Source organism: Erithacus rubecula (assembly GCF_903797595.1).
Source record: "Erithacus rubecula genome assembly, chromosome: 13".
NCBI classification, from domain to species: domain Eukaryota; kingdom Metazoa; phylum Chordata; class Aves; order Passeriformes; family Muscicapidae; genus Erithacus; species Erithacus rubecula.
Genome location: NC_136665.1, coordinates 17,130,078 through 17,147,425, shown reverse-complemented (window position 1 = coordinate 17,147,425; position 17,348 = coordinate 17,130,078). Strand labels below are relative to the sequence as shown.

General features: G+C 43.4%; 1 protein-coding gene across 3 annotated transcripts in view; it reads left to right on the top strand.

The window, feature by feature from the left end:
• Positions 1-17,348, top strand: part of RYBP (RING1 and YY1 binding protein) — a 137,178-nt gene that overhangs the window by 32,727 nt on the left and 87,103 nt on the right. For 2 of the 3 annotated variants that reach the window (XM_079317369.1, XM_079317370.1), the window contains exons 3-5: positions 4,826-5,002; positions 5,115-5,213; positions 9,089-12,936. In XM_079317369.1, coding sequence (XP_079173495.1) covers positions 4,826-5,002; positions 5,115-5,213; positions 9,089-9,341 — 529 coding nt within the window. In that variant the 3' untranslated portion in view covers positions 9,342-12,936. Of the gene's footprint in view, positions 1-4,825; positions 5,003-5,114; positions 5,214-9,088; positions 12,937-17,348 lie in introns of those variants that run through there. The other variant, XR_013775757.1, reaches the window with a different exon arrangement.

Below are 17,348 nucleotides of genomic sequence, written 5' to 3'. Positions count from 1 at the left end.
AATTTGGTTTGTGCTCGTGCTTCATGCTCAGAAGGATGCTTGTTGTGTAAGCGTTTTGGCAGTGTTTTATAAACACTGTAAATACTTTTAGTCTTGTTTTCTTGTTTTTCTTTGAGCAGAGATATATTCATGTGTGACTGGGGTTATTAAAATAATCATGTGCTTCACACTGCACAGTGCCTGACACACATTTTCTCCGAGCACCGCAGAGGTCGGCTGCTATCACCACGTGCATCAAAGCCAGAACAGCATGAAATTATCCAAATCCTCCCCACTTCACCTTACGAGAGGCTTTGACTCTGAAATCCACTTGATGCCACTTTCATTCTTCTGATAACATAGTTGTAGGGGAGTCAGAGCAGTTGTAATTAGATCCACGTTCCTGGGGATTGCTGGGGTCCCTCCAGGTCTGTGTTGCTGTAGGGATGAAGCTCAGACACTTCCCCATCCTGTGATGTCTGCAGGAGACAAGTGCCTTCCCTTCTCTCCAGGCAGAGGGGCCAGAGAAATCCCAAACAGACACAGAAATTAGAGTCACATGAAAAATGAGGTGCAGCTTATCCTCCTATATCCCTCTTGAAATCCAGGTCTGAGTAACTCCCGTGTTGGATGTGTGGTGATTTGTGCTGCTGCACTACTAAGCCTGCTGGCAGGGGTTGTGTGTGGAGCAGCAGAATTCCTGGGAATGCTCTGGATTTGGTTCTGAGTCATGCTTTAAGGGGAAACTTTGAGGAGCAGAAGGAAATGCAATTATGAATGAAACAGTCCTTGCCAGAACCTTAAAGTTACACTTTGCTTTTTAATTTTTGATTTATTAAAAGAGCACTGCAATGTAGGCAGTGAGCCCCTCAGGAAAGTCCTGCATTTATTCCACTTCCCATGAGTGAAACATCACAGTGTCACTTCCCATGGCAATCTGAGGGTACAATATTTGCATATAGTGTGTATATATATATTTGTGTATTTGCATATAGTATGTATTTGCAGGCACAGTGTTTCTGTGAAGTCTGTTACTAAAAGGTAGTAAAGATTATTTATTTGCATCATTTACAGGAGTTGATGGTGAAGAGACCCAGGTGCCACAGCCATTCTTAGAGCAGACAAATACATTTCAGCTTTTTCATGCAGCAGTGTGTCCTTGCTGCAGAGGTCATGGGCTGTGCAAATGTCTGCTCCTGGGATGTAAACTACAGTTCAATTAATGTACAACAATTTATTTGTGTATACTTAACTTAGAAAGCACATTTTAATTTTGTTTAATTGCTCTTACTTTTAGAAGGGGAGAAGACAATCCTCTTCATGTTATAAAAAGAAAAATTATGTGCATTTGTTCATCAGCTCAGTGTTGGATCTTTACTCAGGCTGTCACCTAAATTAGGGGGAAAGTGCCCAAGCAAAGCATAGCTTTACAATCATAAAGAATCCAGGTAGCAGAAAACACACCTATTTCAGATACTTGCATTGAAAATTCAAGAACTAAGTGTAACACTAAGTATTGCATCTCTTTAGATAATTTTTGGGAAGTTGAGGCTTTTTAGCTGTGAGTTGTGAGTAATGTTGATACTTCCAACCTTCTAGTAGGCTACAGCACAGTACTTGTTAAGCATAAATGCTGGTTAGAAAGTCTGAGGAGGCTGAGCTAGAGTTTGATTTTGTTACTTAGATGTATTCTCCGTGTACCTGAGCACTTTAATGTTCCAGAAAGTCAACCAATGGGATTTTGGGATAAACAATGGTTAATAGTTGTTTCTGTAGCTGTTTGTTCTTACAAATAAAATTTAGAACTAGCTGCAACTTTCTGTTCAGATTGTTTTAAGTGATAACTGCTTTAATGTTATAGTGATGTATTTGGGTTGAAACATTCGATTTGGAGGTGGCCAAATAAATCATTTTTGGTCGGCAGGGAAACTTGGAGTAAGTTTTGGATGTTGCAGCTGCTTTATTCAATTGTGGTTCCTATGGTTATAGTTTGCTGTGGTTGAAAATGTGCTGCTCAACTTGCTTTGCTTGGCTTCTTAGTAAAGAGCTTTTAACCAGTGTGTCCTGGCTGTAGTGGCAGTGTGGGCCTTATTGAAGGATTTTATTTCTCCTATTATTATTACTATTACTGTGCCAGTTACTTAAATTACCTGGATTTTATCCTTTTCCTAAGCTTGCTGCTGGCATGGGTGAAACAGATTAGGAGCTGGAAAGTTGTTGGGTTATTTTCATTATTAAAAAAAAACTGTTCTAGTAGTGCAGCAGATCTTGAAAGATGCTCAGTGCAGACCAGAGTCTCAGCAGCTTTGTGCTCCCTCCCTCGTGCAGGAGGGATCCCATGGGCAGGGCTGCCTCTCCTTCCCACAGCTCCCTGCCTCCTTCCCACTCTCTTCCCTTCCAGTTTTGGCTTTGCCCTCACCAGCAAACCATCCTGGTGGGTAAGAGGGACTATGTAAATATGAATTTTGGAGAAGTTATGCTGGTTAAGTGAGTGACTGGCCAGGAAATGATAAAACTTAATAAATGCAATGTGCTGTCACAGGCACAGATAAGGAGCAGAAGAGCACAGGGCAGCATCTCCACAAGAGTGCTTTAAGATTGGTCCTTTTGCCATTCCAGCCTCTAGGGAAATACAGAGGGACATATTTATGGGTTTGGTTTTTATTTTAGTTTGCATTTTAAAATTTGTGTCTCATTTTGAGCAGTGCAGCACTCCTGCAGCAGGAAGGGCAGCTGGGCAGCTGCACAGGTTGGGCACAAGGCTTGGAAATCACATCACAAGGAGCACATCAGGGTTGTGCAAAGTGGGAAAATCTCTCAGATTCATGAATTGGGATTTCCCATGAATGGCTCAGGTTTCTGACTCAGCTGCTTGTGTAAACAGCAAATAACTGTAAGTCTGGGCAGAAGTGGCAGCTTCAAGCAGTGAGGTTAATCATGTATAATCATGCAGGGAGATGGTATCTGCCCTCTCTTTGAAGATTTCTTGACATTTTATCTTTTTTTTCAGTAGGCGGTGAGCGGGTTGCTTGACACAAGTTACTGTTGTCAGCTTTTAGTGTGGTTGCATCAATCTGAAAATCTTTTCCATGTAACCAAAGTGCTTTTTACGTATTTATTCTGTCATAGAGACAGAAATTGCTGTGTACTGGATTTCAAGGATGCTAAATATCTTCAGTGTTCTGTGGAACAGGTAGCTGCTTGATCTGACCTACAAAACATTTCAGAAGCACAGTTATTTAAGGCTGAATATGAGATCATTGTTCACTCAGATGTGTATGCAGATTGTAGCATCAGATGAGTTACAGTTTCTATGTTGTTGTTGGTTTTTTTGTTTTTTTGGTTTTTTTTTTTTCTATGAAAAGTTGAAATGCCAGAGCTGTCAAGATGGGTCAGAGACCTGATTACAACCTGTTGCATAGATTTTATAATAATCTGTGGTTGAGAAATGAAATACTTGAGTATATCTGGCTTTAATAAGAACATCTTGGTACCATTATACAGGAAACCAATACCAAGAGAGACCTTAGCAGATATTTGGATTTTCCCATGACAGGGAGTAGAAATTCTCTGGGTGTTCCCTTGTGTGTATCATCTCTCAGTGCAAATGTTATGCATGAGCAATTAATGTTTTATAGTATTTTTTTCAACACATCACACCACTAAGTAGGTGCTTGAAACCTCTCTAGATGTTTGTAGTAAAAGCTGGGTGCAGGTACAGAGCTCTGCAGCACAAACCCCTGGGGTTTTGTGTGCCAACTGTAGAGCTGATGGTACTTGGGTGCAGCTTTCACTGGCAATCTGTTGTAGTCTGATCTAGGTGCAAAATTTGAATTGTATTTATGAACAATTTAACAGCTCTGGACAAGCCCGTGCAACTGTTGCAATTAGTATTTGGTTTATTATGGATAACTCAGGGAGTTGATAACCTGGTTTTGTTCCTCTCCCATGAGATGTGTGGTCGCAGGGAGCATAGATCTTTCTGGAGTGTTGAAGGGATTAAATCGATGATAAATAGTCCGAGTATTTGTGATATGCCAGGAGGGAAAGTTTTTGAGTTGTCAGGAGAGGACATCAGAATTTGGGTGAGGAATGCAGGAGAGACAAAGGTACCGATTCCTGTGGGAGATGTGAGGATCAATAGCCAAGGTGTTGGTGCTCAGCCCCTCTCTGTGTAAGGCACACTTTGCAGTGCAGCAGCCTGTGGCAGGCACTTCGGGGCTGTGTTTTGTTTGGGGACAATGGGGTGAGCTCGGTGTGTCGGAGGCTGGCACGGCTGTCCCAGGGAGTGTCAATGTCCCCTTGTCTCCTGTGCTCGGGCCAGCCCAGCCCTCGGGACAAAGGCGTCTCAGTTACCTTCTCATGCTCTTTGTTATTTGGGCAAGGTTTGCTGCTGCTGAACCAGAAGCTTACTGGAGACATTAAACTGAAGGATATGAAGGAGGCTGATGTTTATCAGGAAACTTTTCTTTTGTCACATTCTGTTCCTTTTCTTAGAGCATAGCCACAGTGTATGGCTGGCAGCTTCTTGAAAGCTGCTTTTTCACTATAGTCTCCCCCAAAATTGGCTGTGATTTCATGACATAGATGAAGAAAGGGAGCATTATACTTAACAGTTAGATGCTAAAACCTGATGAAACAGCAGTTCAGAGTATTTCTTTCTTTAAACATTTCTGTCTTGTTTGGTTACAGCAGTAGTACTTCACATCAAATAAGGACATCCATTTGGTTCTTTAAGTGGAGTGTTCTTCCCTGGTTGCTGAAATAAATCTTCATACTGCTCTCGGTATAGTTTTTTTTACTATATAAGACTGACTATAGATCTCTCTTTTCATTGTCATTATAGAAAACCTAGAATAAACTCTCAGCTGGTGGCACAACAAGTTGCCCAGCAATATGCAACCCCACCACCACCTAAGAAGGAGAAGAAGGAAAAAGTGGAAAAACAAGACAAAGAAAAACCTGACAAAGAGAAGGAAATTAGTCCAAGTGTTACAAAGAAGAACACTAACAAGAAGACTAAGTAAGTTTGAAGGATGCAGTGTGATGTGATGTGATTTCAGTAGCACTGTGCAATGGTTAATTGTGCAGTTAAACCAACATTCTAATTTCCCTCTTCCCTCCAATTCTTGCAGACCAAAGTCGGATATTGTGAAAGATCCTCCTAGTGAAGCAAACAGCATACAGTCTGGGAATACTACAACAAAGACCAGCGACTCAAATCACACTTCAAGGTAACTAGACTAAAGTTGAGCCTGTGGTATCTGAGAGCTCTGTTAAAAAGCAAACATTTCTTTTCTTGATGTATGAGCACATGAGCACTCTGCTAGTGAGGATAGATTCAGGCTTTGGAAATACTAACTCTGTTGTCCATTCTGTTTTCATTTCTCTGCTGAAATAATTGTATTGTCAGTTGGGTAGTAATGCTTTTGGCTGTAGACACAGTGGGGGAAAAACATTAACCAGCAATCGTATCAAATTCTTATCATGGCTCGATAACAGTAACAAAGGTTACTTTTTTACTTCCTTATCCGTAATTCAGTCACTGTAATTGTCAAGATAATTTTCCAGGTATACAGGAACTAAGTATACATGAACAGATTTGTTGGGATCTTGCTATCAGCAAAAAGCACAAATGGCTGGTTTGATATTTGTCTAAGTTTGAAATGAGCGTATGGAGAGCAGTTTATTCCTAGTCTTGCCTGTACTGTTCTTCCATTTTTTTAATCAAAAATTCAGCATCACAGAACAGCTTTTGTATTATTGAACTTGAGAGCTACAAGAGGCAGAGCTGAACTGGGCTTTGCCTGTGTGGGCTGTAGAAGAATTGCAGCTCTCTAAGTGCTGTAAAATAGGTGTTTTATAGTGAAGCCACATGAACTGGGGCAGTATCAGCTGCAAACACTTGTAAAGCACATGGGAGATATGGGTGGCACCACTGTTGGCAACAAGTTGGCAAGGTGTGACAGCAGAAAACTCTTTGTCTTGGAAGTTTTTAAGTAATAGCATGAAAATCTCTAAAAAGAGGGAATATCCTTTGCACAGTAACCCACTGGAATGTAGTGAGGGCAGTGTGAAACCTGCTGTACTCCAAGCCTGAGCTGTTTGCAGGGACTGCTGTTAACTCTTCCTCAGCCCCCAAAGAGTGAAGTGTCCATTCCTGATTTGGATACAGAGAGGCAGTTTTATTACAATAACTCTTTTCTTGTCCTATTCTTCTTTCAATGGTACTTATTTTGAGACTTAGGATGCAGGAGACTTGATGTACCTGACTAATGACATAATATTACATTGAGAGATTACATCAAATAATTGTTTTTACTCATTAAAGGAGTCACTCTGTCTGCTGCAAAATATTTTAGTCCGTGTTTTGTGGCAAGCTTTTGCCAGGCCTAATTAAGCCTTAATAGTACCAGGTCTAGCTGGGTATTTTTAAAGGATACCTCATCTCCTTTACTACTTAAACTGTCTGTTTAAATGTTTTGTTTAGTGGAACTTTTCTGGCAATTCTGTTCTCAGGAGTGCTGTCTAGAGTTTTTTCTGATTTTTACAGAATGCTAAGTTTTTTCATGCCCAGATTGCTTAACAGTTGTTCTGGGCTTTTTGTAAATTGTCTTTTAGGGCTCTCTGGATTTTTAAGGAATCCTGTTTAAATTTGTTGGATACCATGCCTGTTTCTGACAAAATATCTTGGTTTATACCATGCCTTCCTGTGTACTTTCAGATTGAATGTTTTGAAACACTTCACTTATTTAGCCATAAAACTTTTTTTGCAGTAAACATGAAGCATCAGGGTGTTTAATTTTGCAAAATAACATGAGTGGGCCAATCCCTTTCTTCTATAAGATGCAAAAATTGTATACATGTGCTGAAGAGATTGGTGGTTTCCATCTGTGCTTAATCAGCTCTTTGTACAGGGGAAACCCTGAAAACCTCCCAGAGAAATGACTGGGAGTCTCAGTTCTATAAGTCATAATTGGAATGTTTAATGTTTGTGAGTGGCACTGTGGGGAAATCCTGTACCTCAGCCCTTCCATGTAACTTTGTCATGGCATTTAAAGATGCATGGCCAGTTCCATATTTTTTTTCTTTTTATTTATTTTTTTTTAAACTAATTACAACTCAGCTGCCTTTCAACAAGCAGTAGCTGGATTTCACATCCAACCCTGCAGGAAGGTGGAGGCAGCAGGCTCTGTTCAGGTATCTGGGCCAGCATTTTGGCTCTTTCTGAGTACAAGAGGAAACAAATGACTGAGGCAAATTCCAGGAAGAGCTGGGTTTCCTAGAGGAGCTCAGGGCTCGGGAGGAAAACACGTCCTCGTGCTGCGCTTCCGGGAACAGCGGGGGATCTGCCGGGACAGAAACCCCAAAAGCTGCTGAGCCAGCTGGCCTTGATGTCAGCCACAAACCAGGTGGCATCATTTCATCTCCCCCTGGCTGTGTGTGCAGCTTGGCAGCTCCTGTGAGTGGGGCTGTGCAGCGTGGCTGCATCTCCCTGCCCTGGGAACCCAAGCTCCAGGCTTGGACACGCCGGTCCCAGAGCCAAGGGGCTGCTGCAAGTAGGTGTTTTACTGAGTGTTAGCCCAGTGCAGCAGTAGTTTGGGTTTTTGTTTGTATTTTCTGTCTATTAAAAATGCTTTTCCTCTGATACTTGTTACAAATTGCAGCAGTCTCCTAGGTTAGATAAGAAAACACTATTTTTGGTGTGGTAACTTCATTTTTGGTGAGGAAGTTTGCAGAAATGCAATTGTTCTATTTTGGAAGTTGTATATCCATCCTCAATGCATTTTTCTCTTCTCTCTGATTCTGGAATACCACTTGGACAACTGCTTAAGGACTTTTCTCCTTGTTAATTTACCACTGCAAGCCATTGCGTATTCATAGTGGGTAGAAAATGAGCTTAATTCCCTCTTTTTCTGTTTCACTGCACTAGCCTTGTGTGCTGCAAGTGAGGAGGAGAAAAGGCAGAGTGGTTTAAAAGCTGGAGCTTGATCCCAAAGTAAACTAACCTTCCCTCCATCCCTCTCAATAAGGCAGCTCTCAGCAAGCTACTTTTCACTGATGTATAAAGACTCTCCTTTTTAATTTCCCTATTGGGAATATTCCACTGCTTAAGCCTGACCCTTAATTAGGAGCAAAAGCTGTAAATTACAGCAGTCACCGCAGCTGACTTAGAATTTGCTGTAGCTGGAGGAGTGTCCAAAGCTTGTTGAAGCAGAGATTTGGACCAGCCCATGAAATGTGCTTGAGAATGTCAGCTTCCTAGAGCTTCGACCCTTATTAGCTACATTACTAATTGAATGATAGCACAGCATGCAAATTACCGAGATAATCCTGAGCAATAAATACCAGCGGGTTCTTTTCAGGTGGTTTGTAATTTTTTTTCTCCCCCTTTTTTCCCCTAACCAAAAGCTCTGGCTGCAAAAAATACCGTTGTACATTCTGGATTTTATTTACAATAGTCTCGATTCCAGAGGGAACATTTTGAGCCACTTTATCCATAGGCTGATTGGGCATCTGATTTGTATAAGCTCAAAGCAGCTGAAAGAGAAGCCAAGTTGTCCCAGTGCCTGTGTTGTTTGCAGCTGCAGAGTTCCAACATGGGAATGAAAGAGCCGTGGCCGAATGCTTTCATGTGGTTTTGTATTGCAGAGTCACAGCCTTGTCTCATAACATCAGGGCACATGATGAGATGGTGAATTTAGATAAGAGAACTCTTTCATCTGCCCCTTGGGGAGGAGATCCTTCGCTCTGTCTGGCTCCTGTCCGCTTGGCTCTGCTCTGGTGTCCTCTTTCTGGCAGGGTTGGATAGGGAGAAGCCTGCAGGAGACTCACTGTGCAGAGCTTTGTGAAGCAGGTTGTTCTGTGGGGCTGAGTGTGCTCCACAGCCTCAGAGGCACAGGGAGCCTGGCTGGCACAGGAGCAGGTCACACTTCACCCTGTGCTCTGCAGCACTCTGCCTGCCTGGCTTCTCCTCCCAGCCACTGCTATCTGCACAGGCAAGGGAGCACGAGTCACACCGAGTTTGTTTTCAAATGCTTTTCCTAATGAACTTTCCCTTTCTCCTTTATTTTTATCCTTTTATTAAATATCTTCTCATTCATTTTAGACCCAGACTGAAAAATGTGGACAGAAGTACCGCACAGCAGCTGGCAGTCACAGTGGGAAATGTCACAGTAATTATCACAGACTTTAAAGAAAAGACTCGCTCTTCATCCACGTCGTCTTCTACAGTGACCTCCAGTGCAGGATCAGAACAACAGAATCAGAGCAGCTCGGGCTCTGAGAGCACAGACAAGGGCTCGTCCCGTTCCTCCACGCCCAAGGGGGACATGTCGGCAGTCAACGACGAATCTTTCTGAAAAATTGCACATGGAGTTGTGGAAACTATGAATCAGGGTATGAAATTCAAACACTCCACCTGCCCACGCTGTTCAGATCCTGGAGAGCCTCTTCTGTGCTTGAACACACTTTCTCGGACATCGACCTCTTACTGATGCAACCAGGATCATTTCTGCTTGCCGTGGGCATCTGGCCACCAAGGAATTTCTCACCCTAGCAATTACTCTTGACACTTTTATGTATTCCATTGTTTTATATGATTTTCCTAACAATCATTTATAATTGGATGTGCTCCTGAATCTACTTTTTTATAATATCTGCTGTGCACAATTTTCCATGAACATGACAACTTTTTGTTTTTGGGGTAGGGAGCGGGTGGGGTGGGAAGGGGGCTTTATTTATTGCATTCACAAACTCCATCCTCTTTCAACATATCCTTTTTAAGTTCAGTTCTTCTTCCAGTTATACTGTGTACTATCAGTTTTGATATAAATTATATATAAATATATATATAAATAAATATATATAAAGGGTTATTTGAAACCAATACATGGAAACGCTGGTGCTTGAAACACTGTGAAGTGATAAAACAAAATAATTGAACAGTTCAAGATCTGGGGCAGTCCCCTTCTGTGAAAGTACTGAAACTGAAATGGAACTGGTCTTAGGTGAAAAGTGTTCCTGAAGGTTTGAACCTGGATGGGACCTGTTCTCTCTATCGTTCCTCCCCGTTTCTTCCCTAAGCAATGGCTAGAGTGTACTGGACACAGTTTTCATTGTTACAGCTTGGGATCTGAGATGAGAGGGGATTGCTCCAGGGAGCTGGTGTTTCCCCTAGGGTCACTCAGGTTGGTGATGGGCAGGTCCATGCCCAGCTGGAGCAGAACCATTCCCAGCCAGACTGCTGGTGTTGCACCACGGATCCGTGTGTTCGGTAACACCAGCCTGGCTGTGTCATGCACAGCCAGTCCCACACGTGTTGGTGTTGTTAATGAATTCCAGCCAGCAGCCTCAGTGCCTGAGGTGACTAGAACTGGAGTGGTTGCTGTGGGTTGAAGGCAGCAGGGAGCCTGGAGCAATCCTGATTCCAGGAACCGAGCTGGTGCTTGCTCCAGCCACATGTGGGTCGGTGCTTGTCAGCCCTGTTCCGTCTGTCCTGTCCGTGCTGTTGGGGTGGCTCTTATCCTTGAAGTCCATCTGTATCCCAGGAGTGGTTTCTGAACAGCATCTTGTCCAGTGATGGGCTTGTCAGCATTTGGACACTTCCAAGTCTCCTGCTGTGGGAGCAAAAGTAGGGAAAAGTTTTTGTGCTGGCAAGTGAGCGATGCGTGACTCGTGCTCATGACCAGCATCTCCTTCATTCTTACTCTAAAGCTATCCAGACTATGATTTCTTTTCCTGGCCTGTTAGTGTTGCTTTACAGTTTACCTTCCATGCATTATCCTGCTAAAACATTAGGCTAAAGAGGTGAAACAAACTTTGTTTTAAAAAGCAAAACAAACCCCCAGACCTCTTTGGCTTTTCATCTTTATTTAGTGGCCCCAGGGTGCTTTGCAGTAATTTCAGGCACAGAGGCTGTGGCTTCATCTGACATCAAATGCATAACTTTTGGGCATGATGAAAGAGGGCCACATTTTGACAACTTTGTGCCTGTTTGTTATATTTTGAATTATTTGCTTGGCAAGAGAAATTTCTCTTTGTGGAGGCAACTGATTTAAGATTTCTTTTAAAATCTGTGTGGTTTTGAGTAGCAGATGTAGGTTCCTTTCACACTGGTGACAGAAATGTGTGAGTAAGGGATCTGGTAGAGCCCCTGCTTCAAGGCATGTGCAGTGGCAGTGCCTTGGCAGCAGTGGTTTTATTCTGAACATGTTAACATGGGCACCCCAACTTAATTCTGCTTATATTCACAGTATAGACTGTCTTTTGTAAGCATTTTTAAAAGTACTAAAGAACCAAAGGAAAACAGATGCTTCCTATGAGCATCAAGACAATTTATTATACATAGTTTTAAATACTATGAATATCTCAATCCACATTTTAACATTAGTGGGATATTGCAAAGACATTCCTTTTCCAGTTTTTACTATTCCTTTAAGGGTCTCAGGGAGGGTAAACTGGTCAGCCATATTTATTTATTTTACTGAAATGTATTGGAATAATTTTTTAAGAGAGATTTTTTGAAGATGCCCCTGAACTTGTATATTTTGCACTGCTTTATAAATGATCCATTATCAATTAGGCTTGCGTGCATCTCGGCCGTGATCCAACCAAGAGCGTGAGCGAGTGGCAGGTCCTGCCTGCCTCAGCAGGGCTCATTCTGGTGCTTCAAGTCAAACCACGTGCTCACCTTCTTCGTTGGATCTGGGAATTTGTGCAAAAAAAAAGAAAAAAAAAAGAAAAAAAAATAGCATTGTGTGTACCAGGAAATTGCTTCTTTTTCAAGTGAAACTAGACCTGTAGATCAGTTAAAAAGCTTTAACGCCGTACCCTCGTGGTAAAGTCGGTAACATCTGTCCCTTGGCGTGCCTCCCCGGTGAAGTAGCTTGCTATAAACAGATGGGAAAAAACTTCTTTGGAAGGAGTGACCTGTAATTCTGCAATCAGTTAGGAAGTGCTAGCTAAGCATTGAGCCCCCAGCCTGCTCCCTAGCTGCTGCCTGGTGGGTTTGAATGAAGCTTTTCTCCCTTGGTTTGGGAGGCTGGCGTTGCTGCAGGGGGGGCTCCCTCCGCCGTGGTGGGGAAGGTGTTCCAGAAGCAAACCAAGCAAACACTAGTGTAGGGAAGGACCAGGTTCATGGTGTTCAGTGCCCAGGTAAGTGAAGCACAGTGTTCCGATGGCCAATTTCGACTCTTACACAGACACACACAGACACCCACACAGCTTGCCTGACTCGCTCAGTTGACGTAGTTCTGCAAAGGAAAGGTGACAGCGTTTTACACCACCAGGCTATTTATTTCAATTGGAACTTTGCTTCAAATTGGACAGATCCAAAATTTGGCAGCAGCTTCTGTGAGTTTATTTCCACTGAGATATTTTCACCTGCCTTACCAAGATCATTCTCAGTCTACTTTTTTAAGCTCTACCATAAACTTAAATTATTGAAAATTTATTAATTGCTGACTATATAATAACCTTTGCTTGTATGTAACCGAATGGTTTTAAGAGCCAACATTTAGAGTATGACAATGGAGCTGAACAGTTTTTAATGCGCAAGCAGTTCTGTTCTTGTGTATGACTTGTAACCTTAATTTACTGTGTAAAGATGGTTACATTATTTCCTTAGCTTTGTTTGTTGGAGACAAATATAGAATGCTTGTTTAAGTATGTCAAAACATAATCTTATCTTGTGGATTTTTATGTTAATGTATTATACGAGCTCTATTTTTCATTTGCCCAGAAAGACAGCTTGTATAACGCTTCTGAAAGTTTTTCCGCTCTGTAAAGTCTTTAGAGCTGACAGTCCTGTTAGGTTTGTTTTAATCTTCATGCTAAAGTGTCAATGGTGGTTTTGTGAACTGGTCAGAAATTCACAGGTCTTAAATGTTTTTGGGAAATTTATATTGGACACTGCTCTTTGTCTAGCAAATAAAAGATGTTAATATATTCCTGTTACTGGCATGTGCACGACTGTTATTAGAAGCCACTTTATCATTTTCCTGCTTTAAATAGAAATGTCTATTTATTAATTCTGCTTGTAGTTTTTTCACAAATAAAATAGTAAAATTTAATTAAATCTGAAAGCTCTCTTTTTTGGGAGATGCCAGTATTCAGAAGAGGTGGATAGTCCTGTTGTTGGAGCAGCTCCTCAGCGTGTCCAGCTCGTTCCTGAGCCACAGCTCGAGCACCCACCTCTGCAAACACAGGTTGTGCCCATGGAAAACCTCAGTCCAGGGAGTAAATCCAATTTGTTCCCTGAGACTCATGACATGGGGAGACTTTGGGGCAGATGTGTCTGCAGAATTTGGGTTTCTGGTCCCTGGAAATAATAATTTTTCCTGTTTCTGTAGCTGCTGGAGTGGCAAAGCTTAGCACAGAGGATTTACTGAGAGCCCTTGGGAGTTCCTTCGCTCTAACAAAGTCCCAGGGGTAAATTTAATAAAATGTAATTGAGAGTCTAATTGTATTTTGATAGCATAAAAATAGTGGTATTTTGCAAGCAGTGTTTTGGTGCTCTGTCTAGGAAACAAGGTGATGTGAATTACTGTGCTCTTTCTGGTTCGTGTTTCCCCTCCACCACCCAAGATGGGAGATATGTGATAAAACTGTTCAAATATGAAGTTGAAATTTGAAAACAAAGCAGCAGATAAAAGGCTGAGGGGACAAAATATTTTTCCTGGGAATACCAGGGCAGTTCCTAAATGAAAAGGCATTTGGACACTTTTAGGTATGCTGAGGGAATGTGTGTTGCAAATAGAGGTCGCTTTAGAAAACCCCATGTGCAAACAGACACTTGAATGCTTTTAACCTCAGCTGGAAGCGATTCAAGGCCTTTGTGCCAAGAATGAGAAGAAACAGGAAAGGTAGTGGTTGTTCCACAGACCTGAAAAGCACTTTCTTGGCATGCTGAGGACTGAGCAGAGGAACAATCCTTGTTTGAGGAGTGTACAGACCCTGTCCTCAACCTGTGACCAGCCAAAGGTGCCAGAGCCACCGTGGGGGCAAAGCCCAAGAGCTGCAGGGAGAGGAGGAGGCAGCCTCATCTTCATCACCTGGATGCTTGAATGTCAAGGTAAAGGCTTGAATGGAGCCAGCAAAAACTTCCATGGCAGTGTGATCTCCATCAGAGCCTGCCCAGTTTGCTGGGATTTCAGCTGACTGGTCTGGAAATTCCTTGTCTTGGAGCCGTGTGAGCCAAGGGCCAGCTGCAGTGCTGGAGCTGCTGCTGGCTGTCACTGCAGGAGGATGCTGCAGTGCCCCACTCACGGATTTGTGGATCCCTCCAGGATGCACGTGTTCAGATCCTGGCTGGTGGCTTGCCTGGCAGCAGGATGGAATTATTCCTACAGCCCCACTTGGCTGTTTAAAGGCAAACCTGAGTCCATAATGCTTTAAACAGCAGAGCTGTGAAACTTCACATGTGATTCACAAATGGATCAGATTAAAAGAAAACCAGAACAAACTGAATTGGAGAACCAGCAGGATCTGGAATGTGGAGGGAGACTGGCTGCATTTTATAACACCTGGATGCCCTCTTGGCTTTTTAGTTGCAACAAGGAGAGGGAAGTGTTGGGGCTCTCTGCCTGCCTTTCTCTTGGCTGTTCCTTGAATATTTACATGCCCAAGTCTTGCTTGCCTTTGCTCCTGCTGTCAGCAAACACAGCAAGGCTTGTTTGCTGTTTTTCCTTACGATGATGGATTGCTTGATATTTGTATGGAGCCTTTTCCAGACAGGGCTGGGGCTGATGCTGATTCCAGCTGAATCCATCTGATAGGAAGACACTGGAAACTTCAGTCGTGTTTTCTCATCGTTTATTCTCAGCAGAGGACAAACCTGCATGCAGAGATCACCAATAACATCAAAAGCTGCTTCAGAATTTCCTAATCAAAGCACTTCACACCACTGCAATTATCCCACTTGCAAAACTTCCCCATGGCAGAGCAGGGAAGCCTGTGGCAGTGAAGAACACTCTGTGCTGACTGGTCTGCAGTTAGTATTGATAAAGGTAAAAATGCTGCCTTCCTGCAGCCAGTGCTGCACATCTCAGCACTTGCTGCAGTCCCCTCTTGCTCCTCAGACAGGGATCACTCCTCACACAGCAGGAGCTGATCTGGCAGCCCTGCCTGTGCAGGAAGCACAGAAGGCACGAGCCAGTTGTGCTTCCTAGATGAGGAATCAAGAAACAAATACTCCCTGTTCTCCTCTGTCTCAAGCAGAAAGGAAAAGGAAAAGAGAGAGAGGTTGCTCTCCACCGTGACTATTTGTTATTCCCAGGATACTGAAATTTCATTACTTTCTAATAGTCTTAATTTTTTCCATCTTCTTTTCTTTCATCATTAGGAGTTGTCAAAAGTGTTCTGATGTCTTTAAGAGGCTGTTCCACCTCCCCCCTTCTCCAAAACCATTCTGAGAAGGACTGAAAATGGCACAGTGGCAACCAGAGAGTCCCAGTGTGAGAATCCCTGCTGCTCCACATCCCTGCCTTGGCAATCCTCCCTTCCTCCTGCCAGCAGGTGAGGCAGAGGCATCCAAAGCTGAGATTCCCAGAAATACTGTGAAATTCCAGTGTTGCACACACTTGATAACAATATCTCAAAAGGTTTTTAGGAAGCTTTTTAATTTACCACAGCTGCTGGAGCTGGACAGTGTGAGAGGGAGGGGATTTGAAGTGTTTAAGTTTCTCTCATGTGTTGGAAAAAGCCAATATGGGGGCTGAATTTGGGTACAGAATATCCCTGTGAGCAGGAGGGGGCTGGAATGCTGTAGGAACAGCATGTAGTGGCCCAGGTAAGTGGAATGGGAATGGATAAAGCTGATTTTTGTTCCTCCTCATGCTGTGCTGTCTGATTCATGCTGCCCAGGAGGTTTGGTGTGGAGTTGGCAGGAGGAGTTTTCCATGTTTGTGTGTGTATTTTAGGAGGGATTAAAGCTCACAGCAGAGAAGCAGAACCACTGAAATTTTAATTCTGCCTTCACCCAGGAATTGATACCTATCTAATACATACAAGCTGTAATCTTAAATATAGATAGTGTACTTTTACATAGGTTGTAGAGATTTTCTATGGGGCAGGCTAAAAGTGCAGAGAAGTTTAAAAGCACAACTTGTTAAAAGTTGTCTCTGATAGGGATTTACTCTTTTTCTGACTCTCTTGAGGAATCCCCAGTATAAGCCAAGAGTAAATAGGGCCAACAATCCCTCCCACCCCTTTTGGGTGGTTATTGCTGTCTTACTCTGCAAATTGGCTTCCACAGCAAGTAGGCTGTCTCTGTTCATATGCTTTACTTTCCTATGGGGTTTATAAAAATGAGATGAAAAAAAGGCAGGAAAAAAGTAGCTTTCTATTAAATTAATTTCTTTCTGATCCAACAAAGAAAAAATTATGGAGCAGCAGAAGGAACTGGTTAGGGATCAAGGCTGATGCTACTCTCTGGGTGGGTTAATTTATTTATACATCCAGGTTTTTTTAAAGGTTTGAAGAGACATCCATCAGCCTTGAGCCTCCCAATGGCTTTGGAAGAGGCTCCACAGAGAGCCTGGAGGCAGAAGCTGCCCTGCAGCCAGGGGAACCCTGTGGGTGCCTCTGCAGCAAACAGCCAGTGCCTTTCAGCCTTTCTCACATGCACATGTCCCCTTTCTTCATCCCCAGCAAGGAGAAGCCTCTGAAATCTCAAAATCTCTCTGCTCAGCCTCTGTGAGAGGTTGAGGCTTTGGCTGAGGGTTAGTGCTGCATCCAGGCTTTAACAGATTTGACAGCAGAGCCTGAAAAGCCTGGCAGCATCCCTGCATCCATGCAAGGGCTCGTGCTGGCTACCAGGAGACAGGGGATGGAAATGCACTTAGCTGCTGCTATTGTTCTCCTCATTCATCCCAAGTTTTGTTGGTGTGAAGTTAAGGAAGGAGAATGTGCCCTGCAGCTAGGGAAGCAATCCCTGGAAAAGGAATACTCTGTTTCCTGGGGCAGGGTTGTTGTGGCAGCGTGGATGTGATGGCTGTGACAGCCTCTGGCAGGGACCCACCTGGGAGCTGCTGTGCCACAATGGCACGGGGGAAATGAGTGATGGAACCTCCCCTGACTGCACAGCTCCCCAGTTGTGGTGACACTCAGAGAGGGAAATGCCTGGTGGGGGGTGGGAGAGGCTGGCAGGGGTGCCAGGTTTTGGGAATTGTGTGCAGGCTGGTGTCTGTGACAGCCCTGGCTGCTGTCTGTGTCGGCTGCCTGCACGTTCCCAGTTATCCCAGGAGGGTCTGCCATTCCCCTGCCATTCCCCTGCTATTCCCCTGCCATTCCCCTGGCTTCTGCAGGGTCTGCCATCCTCCTGCCATCTCCCTGTCATCCTCCTGCCATTCCCTGCCATTTCCCTGGCT